We start from the raw sequence: 12,917 nt of genomic DNA on the forward strand, positions 1-12,917 counted from the left end.
TGGGACGGGCTGCCCTCGCGGTTCGGACTCGCGGCCGCCGTTTCCAACTTGCAGATGGAGAGGGCTGGGTGGCTCCCTTGTCTTCAGGGCCGGGGCCATTGATCCCCCCTTTACGGACCGGGAGAAAGTAGGCGAGAGGCGGAAGCGGGAGGGGCGCGGCTCAGGCCCCGCGCCCAGCTCCGAAGCCTCCCCACGATGGGGCAGTGTTCTCCAGCCGCTTCGCGGGGCAGCCTGGGCCGGGGTCTGAGCCCCGGAGCTGCCGCCGAGCCGCGGGGCGGCGGGTAAGTGCCTTCCTCCCCGCTCGGGCTTGTGTCCGGAGAGACGTGGGAGGCGCAGGGCGTCCTGGGCATCCTCCCGCGCCGCCCCCACACTGCCGCGCTCGGGCCCCTCGCCTGGCTGTAGCCCTCGCTTGGAGTTCGTTCCTTCCCCCGGGCTCCCCTGGGGAGGGACAAACCCCCTCTGGCCGCCTTTCAAAAGGGCCCTGCCTGGGAAAACTTTTTCGGGCCTTTTCCCCAGCTTGGGAGCGGGAACAAACGGTGGTTTTCCCAGTAACCTCCCCGAGGGGGTTTTTCCCCCGCTTTTCGGGGCGCCCTCCTTCCCGCCCCCCCCGGGGGGCCCCCCCTCTTTCTCAGCTGGGCCTTTGGCGCCGGCCTCCTCTTCGACCGCCTTTCCCGGCCGGCTTCTCGGTTTCTCGCTCTGGCTTCCCTCAGCAGTGTCGCCTTCCCCGTTCCGCCTGGCCCGGTTTCGGCCCACTGTTCCTCCTCAACTCCTCTCGTCCGTCTCACTCAGCTGCCTCTTGGCTTTGGCTCCAGCCTTTTCCTCTGCAATACTGTGGCTCCTCTTTTTCAGGCGGCGTCATCTTTCTCTCTTTCCCGCGTAGGCTCGGTCTTTTAGTGAGTCGCTCTCTCTCTCCGCCCCTCTTTAGCGTCTCTCCTCCTCCTGTCGGTTTGGCCCGCGTTCCCGCTCTCTCTGTCTCTCGCCTTTAGGGCGTGGGTCTACCTCCTCGGTTGGCGTCTTTTAAGCTGGGCTCGGGTGTGCTCTCTCTCTCTCTGCCGCTCTCTTTCGGGAGTCGTGGGCGAGGCTCGGCTCCTGGGCTTCTCAGGCCGCTCTCCCGTCTCGCCTCCCTCGTGGCCCTTCTCCGGCTGTCCCTCTGTCCTTGGGCTTCTCTCGTCTCCCTCCCTCTGCCTCCTGCTGCGGCATTGCCTCTCTCTCCTCTGCTGGGCTGTCTCCTCTGATCTCAGCTCGCCTCTCTTCTCTGTCTCCTCCTGTCGCGCGCTCACCCTGTCTCTCTATGTCTTCTGCGTTTCTTTCTCTCTGTTTCTACTCTCTCTCTTTCGGCGCTGTCTCTCTCTCTCTCTTCTCTTCCTCTCTCTCTGCTCTTCTCTGCGTCTCTCTCTCATCTATTCTCTCTTCTCTCTGCTCTCTCTCTCTCTCTTTTCGGCGCTGTCTCTCTCTCTCTGTCTCTCTCTGTCTTTTCGGCGCTCTCTCTCTCTCTCTCTCTCTCTCTCTCTCTCTTTCTTCTTCTCTTCCGCTGTCTCTCTCTCTTCTGTCTCTCTCTCTCTTTCTGCTCTCTCTCTCTTTTCAGGCTTCTCTCTCTCTCTGTCTCTCTCTTCTCGGCTTCTCTCTCTCTCTCTCTCTCTCTCTTTGGCTGTCTCTTCTCTTCTTCTTTCTCTCTCTCTCTCTCTCTCTCTTTTTTCGCCTCTCTCTCTCTCTTCTCTCTGTTCGTTTAGCGCTTTCTCTCTCTCTCTCTGTCTCTCTCTCTTTTCGGCGCTGTCTCTCTCTCTCTGTCTTTTCGGCGCTTTCTCTCTCTCTCTCTCTCTCTCTCTCTCTTTTCGGCGCTGTCTCTCTCTCTCTGTCTTTTCGGCGCTTTCTCTCTCTCTCTCTCTCTCTCTGTCTCTCTCTGTCTTAGGCTCTCTCTCTCTCTCTCTCTCTCTCTCTCTCTCTCTGTCTTCGCTCTCTCTCTCTGTCTCTCTCTCTTTTGTCTCTCTCTCTCTCTCTCTCTCTCTCTCTATCTATCTATCTCATTCTCTCCCTCTCTATCTCATTCTCTCTCTCTGTCTTTTCGGCGCTGTCTCCCTGTCTCTCTCTGTCTTTTCGGCGCTTTCTCTCTCTCTTTCTCTCTCTCTCTCTTTTCGGCGCTGTCTCTCTCTCTCTCTCTCTATCTCATTCTCTCTCTCTCTCTCTCTCTTCTCTCTCTCTCTATCTCATTCTCTCTCTCTCTCTTTCTCTCTCTCTCTCTTTTCGGCGCTGTCTCTCTCTCTGTCTCTCTGTCTTTTCGGCGCTTTCTCTCTCTCTCTCTCTCTCTCTCTCTCTCTCTTTTCCGCTGTCTCTCTCTGTCTTTCTCTTTTCGGCGCTGTCTCTCTCTCTCTCTCTGTCTCTCTCTCTTTTCGGCGCTGTCTCTCTCTCTCTCTGTCTCTATCTCTCTCTCTGTCTCTCTGTCTTTTCGGCGCTGTCTCTCTCTCTCTGTCTTTTCGGCGCTTTCTCTCTCTCTCTCTTTCTCTCTCTCTCTCTCTCTCTCTCTCTCTCTCTCTCTCTCTCTCTTTTCGGCGCTGTCTCTCTCTCTCTCTCTCTCTCTCTCTCTCTCTCTCTATCTCATTCTCTCTCTCTCTCTCTCTGTCTCTCTCTATCTCATTTTCTCTCTCTCTCTCTCTCTCTCTCTCTCTCTTTCTCTCTTTCTCATTTGGCAAGTCGCCTCACCCATTAACTTTATATTGGTTTTCTCTGTCTCTGTCTTTCTCTTAGAGCCGGCAAATTGTCTTCCCCGTTAGTCTCTGAGATCCTTACAAGCAGGGACTTTTACCTTGTTTTTTTTTAGGACCCCCAGTTCTTAGCCCAGTGCTTGCTTGACGTTTCATAGACACATAATAAATGCATACTTGATTCCACTTGTTTCCCCATCTCACCGATTTCTTCCGCATTAGCAGTCTCGATCACACTTGTTCTGGATAGAATGTAACCCAGGTTCTATTTAGCCCCAATCTCCCTGGATATGTCAAGAGTCTTCCCTTCTTCAGGCATGCTCCAGCCTGATTCATCTCTTAAATTGGTTGGTTCCTCCAACTTGGTCATTTATTCTCACTTCCTGACCTCTCAATTCTTCGCTGTTATTGACTTTCACCATTCCACTTCAGCTGTGCAGGGATTGGGTCACATAATATTATCATCATTCTGTGCTTCCCCCAGACTGGATCACTTAATTCCATAAACAACTTTCCATTCCACAAGAAGTTCCACTATTCAGTCATCTAACTCCTTGTGAGTGGACCACAGTTCTTTAGGTTTTCTTGGCAAAAATACTGGAGTGGTTTGCGAATTCCTTCTCCAGTGGATTATAGCAAATAGAGGAAAATGACTTGCCCAGGATTACATGGTTAGTACCTGTTTAAAAGTATATTTGAACTCGGGTTTCACTAGTTACCGAGCCATCTTCCATTCTAGGAATATAATGCTTAAGACATTGGTCTTTAAACCCATGGGAATTGGGAGCACCAAATTAGAAAGAAAAGAAACTCAAACATAGAGCCTTGGGGAACACTGCAGTTAGTGGTTATTTGATGGGTGATCCTTCAGCAAAGGATACCGAAAAGAAATGGTTAGAAAAGTAGGAGAAGAAGCAAAGGGAATAGAAGGAACGAATCTCTAGAAGATGGTAAATAGTGCCAAAGGCTGCAGAGAGGCCAAAGTGGATGAGGACTGAGAAAAAGCTGTTAAATCTGGCATTGAAGAAATTTTCAGTAATTTTGGTAAATTATTTTAGTGAAATGATGAGGCCTTAGAACTACATGGTAGAGTTAAGAAGTGAGAGGAGAGGAAATAATCCCTGAGGGTAGACGGCTCTCCAGAAGATTAGCTGAGGAGATAGGGTGATTGCAAGGATAGTAGGACCCCTAAGAATAGGTAGAGTTTTATAAGACTGAGGGAGACTCGGGAGAGTTTGTTGACAGTAGGGAAGAAGCAGAGAAATAGGCAGCAATTTAAAATTAGCTAGAATGGACTGGTAGTGGGGATCACTAAGCTGGAGAAGACAGAAGAGGATGGGATTAAAAAAAAAGAGTTGCCTTGACAAGAAGGGTTTCTTCTTCATCCAAGACTGGAGTGAAGGAGCATAGAATGAGGATAGTTGTTGAAAGAATGTGAGATGGGGAGAAGAGCTTGGGAGTATGGGAATAGCCTCAGTTTTTTCAGCCTCAATTGAAAGGGATTGGAAAAGGGCTGAGAAGCTGGAGAAAAGAAGAAAAGGTTTGGAACAGTCAACCAGGAATGGGATAGACAATCAGGAATGATTTTAAAGGATTGTCTTGCTGCATTGGGACAGCTGGTTGGCACAGTGGACAGAGTGCCAGGCCTGGAGTCTCAAGAAGACTCATCTTGCTGAATTCAAATCTGACCACAGACACTTATTAGCTATGTGATCCTGAGCAAATCATTTAACCTAGTTTGCCTCAGTTTACTCATCTGTCAAATGACCCATGACCTGGAGAAGGAAATAGCAAACTGGTTATCTTTGCCAAGAAAATCCCAAATTGGGTACATTGGACACAACTGAACTATAGTAACAAAAACGGGTCTTAAAAACCCGTTTGAGTTTAGCTGCAAAAATCTGAAGTAGACCCTGTCTGCAGAGTTTTCTAACCACTTCCTATTCTATTCAGCAGCAGGAGGAAAGCAGGCAGATGATGAGGCAGGGTTGTTGTTAATCTCCCAAGTAGAGGATGACTTTCCCCCTTGGAATATAGATAACACTTTGCACCTCTTAATGCACTTATTCAATATTTTGCATTTTAATTACCTTTATGTCATATCCTAGACTGAATTTCATGAGAGCAACAACCAGATCTTATTTAATCATTTCTCCCTCTAAGAATGGCATGGTGCACTGCCTGTGTTAGATGCTTAAGAGATAGCTGCTGAATGAATGAATATATGAATTAACTGCTTCAGGGGGTTAACAAAAATCTTCAGCATATAAGCCCAACCAGTGGACTCTTGGGACCAAGAATATTGCCAAGGACAGATTTGCCTTTGAATTTTTTTTTTATTCCCAGTAGATTACATTGTTGCCCCTTCTTCTGGAGATTTGTGGCTCCAAAAAGTTCTTTGCCAGTTCCCATTGATCAGAGAAAGAAAATGTGTCCTTATCTTTGTTTCACAGAAACTGAGATTGAAGAATTGGGCATACAGATGGATTTCCCTGACAATCTCTTTCCCACGTTCTTTCTGCCTGGTCCCCCTGGCCTGAGTGATTCCCCTGCCTCTTATCTGGCCCCTGCTTGGAGTGACTACATGCAGTTGCTGAAGCCCCCCCAGACCCAGGATCCATCGGTAGGAGCAGCCTTGGTGTCTTTTCTGGGGAACTGTTGCCTGGCCAGTTATTAGATGGCACAAACCAATTTATTCACTGCTGCTCAGATTGAGGGATGTCTCTTGACTTGGGGACACTTGAAGTCCCAGACACTTAACTTGAGGAGCCTTCCCTGTATCCCCTGGGATTATAGATTTGGTCCAGAACCTCTGAGATCTAATTTCTTTTACAAATGAGGACTCTGACTGTGAGAGGAAGTGATTAATCCAAAGTCACACAGTCAGGAAGTGGCCCACTAAGTGTCAAAGCTGACTCCAAACTCATCACTGGCTTATACCTTCCCTAGAGGAACAGGGAGGATTTAGATTTAAAAGAGCTAAAAAAGCTGTCCTTTAAGAGCTAAGTCCTGGCTTAGCCAGGAAGAGCCCGTTTTAATTCACAAGAACTGAATGGATCCCAGGTCTCTCGATTTAGAAGTACGAAGGACCTCAGAAGCCATTGAGTGCAGCCATCTCATTTTACAGATGAGGAAACTGAGACCCAGAAAGATAAGATAGTTTCTTCCAGGTCACACATGGAATAAGCATCAAAGATGGTATGGGAATCCAGGTGCTCTGATCCCAAAACCTGTGGTCTCATCACCATATCATACTCCCTCACAAAATGGAGATTAACCTTAATAATATGGGAGTGGACTAAAGGACCCTTTCCTTGTCTCTCAGATTAACCCCCAGCATGAAGCATCCTATGTGACAAAGTGGGGAAGATGGAAATCTGACACTCCTGGACCCCTGCCCTTCCTGCTCCCTGGTGCTGGTGAGGAGGCCCATTTTGCTGTTTCTTACCCAAACCTACTTGCTATTTTCTGACAACATTTCCTTAGGTTCTCTCTTCCGGGACCCCCTTTTAAAAAAAATTTATTTAGTATTTGATTTTTCTCCAATTACATTTAAAAACAATTTTTAACATTCATTTTAAAACTTTTGAGTTCCAACTTCTTTCCCTTCTTCCCTCCCCATTGAGAATGCAAGCAATTTGATATAGATTAAACATGTGTAATCATGCAAAATATTTCCATGTTATAAAAGAAAACAGACTAATCTTCCCCCCCCCCAAAAAAAAGCAAAAAACCAACACACCTCAAGGAAAAAAAATTAAAAAAAAAAAGTATGCTAGTATGCTTCAATCGCCTTTCTGACACCATCAGTTCTTTCTCTGGGTATGGATAGCATTTTTCATAAGTCCTTCAGAGTTGTCTTTGATCATTGTATTGCTGAGAATAGTTATGCTGATCCATTACAATATTGATGTTACTTTGTATACACAGTACATTTCACTTTGTATTAGTTTATGGAAGTCTTTCCATGTTTTTCTGAGAGCATCCTGCTCTTCATTTTTTTTTTTTTTTTCCATTATAGCTTTTTTATTAACAGAGCCCATGCCTGGGTAATTTTTTACAACATTATCCCTTGCACTCACTTCTGTTCTGACTTTTCCCCCTCCCTCCCTCCACCCCCTCCCCTAGATGACAGGCAGTCTCATACATGTTAAACATGTTATAGTATGTCCTAGATACAATGTATGTGTGCAGAACCGAACAGTTCTCTTGTTGCACAAGAATTGGATTCAGAAGATAAAAATAACCCGGGAAGAAAAACAAAAATACAGTTTACATTCATTTCCCAGTGTTCCTTCTCTGGGTGTAGCTGCTTCTGTCCATCATTGATCAATTGGAACTGAGTTAGATCTTCTCTTTGTCGAAGAAATTCACTTCCTTCAGAATACATCCTCATACAGTATCGTTGAAGTATATAAAGATCTTCTGGTTCTGCTCATTTCACTTAGCATGAGTTCTTGTAAGTCTCTCCAGGCCTCTCTGTATTCTTCCTGTTGGTCATTTCTTATAGAACAATAATATTTCATAACATTCATATACCACAATTTACCCAACTATTCTCCAATTGATGGGCATCCACTCAGTTTCCAGCTTCTGGCCACTACAAACAGAGCTGCCATAAACATTTTGGCACATACAGCTCCCTTTCCCTTCTTTAGTATTTCTTGGGGATATAAGCCCAGTAGTAGCACTGCTGGATCAAAGGGTATGTACCTGCTCTTCATTTCTTAAAGCACAATAGTATTCCATGATAATTACATACAGTATTTTATTCAGTCATTTCCCAGTTGACGGACATTCCCTCAATTTCTAATTTTTGCTCTTAGAAAAGAGCTGGTATTAGTATTTTTTGTAATTAGTATTTTTTAGGTCCTTTTTTGTTTATCTCTTTGGGGATATACATTTGTAGCCTGCCACCCCTACCTATTAGGACCCAGGAACCCAGCCTAAAGTTCCCTCTATGGAAACTTCATTTATCAGCAGCTGTTTGGACTGCAAGCTCTTACCTCAAAACTCAGCGTTATCAGACATACACATTTCATGGACAAGGAATTAGAAGGATTCTCCTCCAAGGTTCTTAAGATTGCCTTCTGGACATTTATCTATTTTTTTACTTCCTCTTAAACTTAATTCTCAAACTTCCCACCCAACCCAAGTCCCTTCACCAAGAACCTTGGGCTCCTTCTTTCCCTAATTTTCCTTTCAGATCCTTGGGATCCTGAACTAATGTCCCAAGATCTGCTCTTTCGGGGGAGAGTGAAGCAACCAGCTAGGGCCAAAGCCACAATAGATGTTATAGAGCAGGTAAGTGGGCAGTGGGTCTTTGAAGGATTACTCTGTGTGCTGATCTTGGTCTGTGATTAGTGATCACTGCCCTTATCTCTATCCCCTTGTCAGCTTAACCATTTCTTGTGGGATCATGGAGACATTGCCTTTGGGCCCTTAGGAATGCTGCTGCAGGAGAATTTTAACCTGGGAGAAAAAAAGGTAAGTTTGATCACTGGACAGCTGATAAAATTGGTCACTTGATGACATGGGGAGGTGACAGCCCGTTAACCAGAAGTAGGAAGTAACTAAAGCTTTCTCTTTAGAAATCCCGCAAGAACAAAATGGTGATGAATACAGAATGGTTGCTCCGGGACCTCAATGGATACCAACCCAAGGGGCAAGTGACCCATGGAAAAGAAAAGGGGAGGGGTATTAAGTGATTTTAAGATTAGGAAGAAGGGAAAGTTGGGAAGTGGGACCAAAATTTTCCCTCCACCATTAACTCCTGGTCACCTTCCAGTGCTATCTCAGTAAGTACAATGGAAGTCCTGGATTTGGAGTCAGAGGACCTGGGTTTGAGTCCCAACTCTGACATAAGTTGTATAACTCTGAGCCTCAGTTTTGTCATTTATAAAATGGGGGTAAAAATCTTTATACAACCAACTTTAAAAGATTGATGTAAGAAATGTGCTTTGATCCTTTCTGTGTCTTGGAATGGTGATCAGATATTGTTTTCAATAGACTGTTTCCTCTCCCAGGTGCCCCTGGGCCCACCTGAGTACCCGTCAGCGAAGGTTCTCTCTGCTGGGGGGCACGGTGCTGGGAGAGGAAGTAGAAAATCTGCTTGGGGGGCTGCTGCATGAGGAGCTGGAGACACGCTGGAAGAGGCTGCTCCTGGATGAAGCTTCTACAGGCGGGGCTCTTGGTTGGGTTCCAGGGGCCAAACCCCACCATGGCCAGCTGGTCTACCCTACTGGCCGAGCCCACGACCAGCTGAGTATCCTTCTGCTGGGAGGAAACTGGCTGAGGGGGAAGGGTAGGGATAAAGGAGAACTGGGAAGGAGCAACTCTGGGGCTAATGAGCTTGAAGGGAGCTGGCTAGATGTGTGGGCTGAATCTGCTCCAAATACCTAGGCTGGGGCTCCATTAAAGTAGTTTAGACGAGATGGTTTCAAAGAGCCCTTCTCGACCTTGACCCTTTAAGACTTCCTTAGCTGGCTGCTCAGACTTCCAGAAGGTAAAACTGTCTCCCACCAACGAGCCCCAGGCCCTTGGGGACCCAAGCCACATCTTGCTCCGAGGACCAGTCCGGCAGGTGGTGACTCGCACAATCCAGGGAGAAGGTGAGACCCATAAAGCCGCCTGTTTTCCACTCCTTGGCTTTCCTGATGTGGCTTCTGGTGCTCCTTGCCCCCATCCCAGCCATGAGAGTATTGCCTGCTTTCGGCTGACCCTTATCCTCTCCTCAGCTCTGGTGGCTGTCCGCTCTGACCATCACTGTGCTTTATGGAAGCTTGAACACCGAGGGCCTCCGGAGCCCCTGCAAGTGCTGGAGATGGAAAAGGAAGCTACCGGGATCAGCCTCAGGTGAGCCTGGGATACAGAGGCTCCAGTACAGGTGGAAGGGGAGGACAGGGCTCCCCACGCTGATCTCCTTCCTCCGTTCCCTGCAGCCCTCACCTCCCCGGAGAGCTGGCAGTCTGCACTCGCTCGGGAGCTGTGTGTCTGTGGAGCCCCCAGCATGGGTAATGTTTACCCCCCAGGCCAGAGCTGACCGACCTCCTCGGCCTGGCTGCCATTATCCTCAATGGGCCCGGGCATCTTGTGTGTGCTTGTCCTCCCGTTGGCCACGAAGAGTGAGATGCAGTCTCCTTTCCCCAAGGCTACAGCAAATACACAAAGACCCCGAGACCTTCGTCTTCAAGGACCCCTCTTCGTGGCGCTGGGCAGACTTCACAGCTCACCCGCGGGTGCTGACTGTCGCCGACCGCACTGGCCTCAGATTCGCGGACGCCCGGGTATTGGGGGTGTCCCCGTGAGAGGAGGCATTGGGGCATCCATTGGGGGGTGGGCTCCTGGGCACAGGGATGTGACTTGTCCGTGGCTCTGCCCTCAGGCTCCCTCTGATTGCGGTGAGCTCCTTTTCCGCGTGGGGGCTGAAGCCTCCTGTCAGCGAGGAGAGCGCGTCTTGTTGGCTCAGTACTTGGGGACACCCGATCCTCTCCCCCTGAGTCCCACCCTTCATCTCGTCTGTACCCAGGTAAGTGAAACTCCTCCCCTTCTCCCCCCCGTCGCCGACCCCCCCCCCCCCCCCCCGGGGCAGACATTGGGGGACGCCTGCAGCGTGCCCAGCTGATCCGAGTCTCGTTACCCTCAGTTCTCCCTCTACCTGCTGGATGAGCGTTTACCTCTCGTGCCATTGCTGAAGTGGAACCACGGGCTCCTGTCTCCCCCGCTGCTGGCTCAGCTCCTGCCCCCGCCCTACCCTGAAGCGCCCCTGCCCCTGCTGCTCGGAGGCCTCGGGGGCCACCTGCGGATGCTGCATCTTTCAGGTGAGATCCGGGCCAAGACCAGTGGGAGCAAGCGGCGCTGCTGGGGTGGGAGCTCGGGCTGACTCCCTGCTCTCCCCTCTGCATAGTAGGGTCCGGTCGCACCCCCCAGCTGGCGGCACCGCCGCAGTCTCTGCCTTCGCTCATTGACTCCCTCCCTGGCTTTCCAGTCCTGGAGCCCCACGGTCAGCAGCTGCTGCAGGAACGCCTCAGGGCTCCCCTTACAGGTGCGCCGCGGGGCCCGCTGTGGGAGCGGGGAGGGGCAAAGGTGTCCCGGGCAAGTGGCTCAGGCTTGGGGTCCTCTGCCCGTCTTTCCCCAGGCTTGGCTGCTGTTGTACCGCCAGGTTGCCCCAGCCCCACCATGCTGCTGTTCCAGCTCTCCGCTGCTGGAGATGTTTTTTACCAGCGCCTCTGGCTGCAGCCAGACACCAGTTCAGAAAGTGCTGGCTCTCCTTCCACTGACCACGCTGAGGACTTAGGCCTCAATTCCCACAGCCAGACCTCTGCTACCTCATCCTTGGGCACAGTTTCTGAGCCCAGCGCTGTTTCCTGGAAGCCCCGGGCTGTTGCTTGTTGCCGCCGTTGGCTGAAAACCCTGTTACAGGTTCCCCCAACCCTCCCTTCTTGGACACCCCCTACTTTCTCCCAACACCATCTCCGATGGTTGAAGGAAGAAAACAAAGGGAAGGTCCAAGAGGGCCTGCGGGCCGCCATGGCCGAAGGTCGGCTCCTGCTTCAAGGGGACCTGGCCCCACTCCCTCCCTCTGATCCACCCCCTGCACACGAGCCCTTTGGTACGGAAGACAAGTTGAGTGAACGTTTGGAAGCGTCCTGGGAAAGGAAGGGAGCCATTTGGTGGGATGGCCAACGAGATGGCAGCCGGCTGCCTAGAAAGCGGCAGTCGAGGGAGAAGAGGCGGACTCAGCTCTCTAGTTCTTTCTCTTCCGTCAGATCTACTTCTGACTTCTCTGACGTCAACAGTCCCCTTCCTCATCCTCCAAAGACTCCCAGCCCTCTCCACAGGATGTCTGAAACTTCTCAGTCTCTGGAGCTGTCTCAGGAGCTCTGGGTCAAAAATATACCCCGAGAACGGCGGCAGACACTTCGAGACTACCTTGCAGTCCTCCCTTCTCCAGACTCAGGAAACTGCTCTATCCCCCAATTCCAGAATCCTAGCAGCCAGAGCCTCTCCACTTCTGAGCCAGGGAAATGTTCAGTACCATGCTCCCAGAATCCAAGGACACAGACCCTCTTTTCTCCTCTCCCAGAGAGCTACTCTGCCTTCTACTCTCAAAATCCAAACAGTCAGAGCCTCTACTCTCAAAATCCAAACAGTCAGAGCCTCTACTCCCCTGAACCAGCGTTCAACTCTGTGTTCCACTCCCAGAATTCAAGCATCCAGAAACTGCCCTCCCGACACACTCCTTCCCTTGCAGGCTCACAGCCCCTCAGGAAGAAGCCCCGCATGGGCTTCTAAGGACTTTTTTGTGGATCTTAGGATCCTCAGAAATCCCTGAATCTCATAGGATTGTAATTTGGGACTAGAAGGGATCTAGTCCAACCTCATTTTACAGATGAGGAAACTGGGGCCCAAAAGAATTTACACAGGTGTCAAAGATCATTACCCTATTCTACCTCAATTATCAAAGTTCGTTCTATGAGCTTTTGGGGGGAATTTTCAGAAAAAGTTCAAATCTAGTCTGTTTAATGGAAAATCACCAGAAGGGACCCTACCCTTTCTATGCCCTGGTGCTGACATTTTCTACTAATTACTGAAACTATTTTACAATGGCCAGCACCAAATGGGAACTCTCTCCCTGGGGGAGACGGACCATTATATTGAGCATCCTGGTGCCCATGAACCAGTGTGTGAAGTACTTAAAAAGGGTGACCCTTAGCCTCGAGCAGAGTCTCAATTTCATCAGGGAAAATATTTGAAATAGAGACTTTGAAGACTTGAGTGTGAACGAGCCATCTTTTGCCTGCTGTCTCAGGTTTCTGCATTGGTAGCAACTTAACTTTCTAACTCAGCCTTTAAAATTGTTAGCTAACGCGCTTTTTCAAAATAATCTATGACCTTCAGACTAATGGACTCCAACTCCCCATAGTACAATTTTCAGATTTGGGCAGCTAACCAGTCCATCAATCTCTTGATGTTTAATCTGCCCATATGTACTCATCGGACCTCACCATAAACTAACAGGGAAGAGGTGAGGTATATGCAAGGAGCTATATAGAATTTAAAGAAATCACTTTGTCATGTGGAATAATTTTGTAGGGAAGTCGGTGAAGAGCCAAAAGATAAAACACAATTTTCTGGAACCCTTAAATCCAGAGGCCTTATACCTATTTATATTTTTCAGTGTCTTCCAATAAAGAGTACCAAATACTTGCTGATTAA

At 49.1% G+C, this 12,917-nt stretch overlaps 1 protein-coding gene across 3 annotated transcripts; it reads left to right on the forward strand.

Annotated features, from left to right (window-relative positions):
- Positions 1-212: 212 nt before the first annotated feature.
- On the forward strand, positions 213-12,917 carry TAF1C (TATA-box binding protein associated factor, RNA polymerase I subunit C). 3 transcript variants are annotated; one of them, XM_031950209.1, is made up of 15 exons: positions 213-281; positions 5,153-5,322; positions 6,025-6,118; positions 7,906-8,003; positions 8,097-8,186; positions 8,291-8,364; positions 8,726-8,964; positions 9,194-9,310; positions 9,437-9,554; positions 9,641-9,712; positions 9,850-9,985; positions 10,084-10,227; positions 10,345-10,519; positions 10,606-10,743; positions 10,837-12,917. In XM_031950209.1, the coding sequence occupies exons 2-15, from the start codon at positions 5,182-5,184 to the stop codon at positions 11,991-11,993; spliced, it is 2,793 nt and encodes a 930-aa protein (XP_031806069.1). In that variant the 5' UTR covers positions 213-281; positions 5,153-5,181; the 3' UTR covers positions 11,994-12,917. The 3 variants fall into 3 exon arrangements, with proteins under 3 accessions (XP_031806069.1, XP_031806070.1, XP_031806068.1); XM_031950210.1 differs by having other exon boundaries at positions 10,609-10,743; XM_031950208.1 differs by having other exon boundaries at positions 9,194-9,554; positions 10,609-10,743.

The sequence above is a fragment of the Sarcophilus harrisii genome, chromosome 2, assembly GCF_902635505.1.
Source record: "Sarcophilus harrisii chromosome 2, mSarHar1.11, whole genome shotgun sequence".
Classification (NCBI taxonomy): Eukaryota; Metazoa; Chordata; class Mammalia; order Dasyuromorphia; family Dasyuridae; genus Sarcophilus; species Sarcophilus harrisii.

Coding starts and splice junctions, on each gene's coding strand:
- TAF1C (XM_031950208.1), top strand. CDS start 5,182: ATGGATTTCCCTGACAATCTCTTTCCCACGTTCTTTCTGCCTGGTCCC. Junction 9,986..10,083: donor TCAGATTCGCGGACGCCCGG/GTATTGGGGGTG, acceptor CTCTGCCCTCAG/GCTCCCTCTGATTGCGGTGA. Junction 10,520..10,608: donor GCGGATGCTGCATCTTTCAG/GTGAGATCCGGG, acceptor TCTGCATAGTAG/GGTCCGGTCGCACCCCCCAG.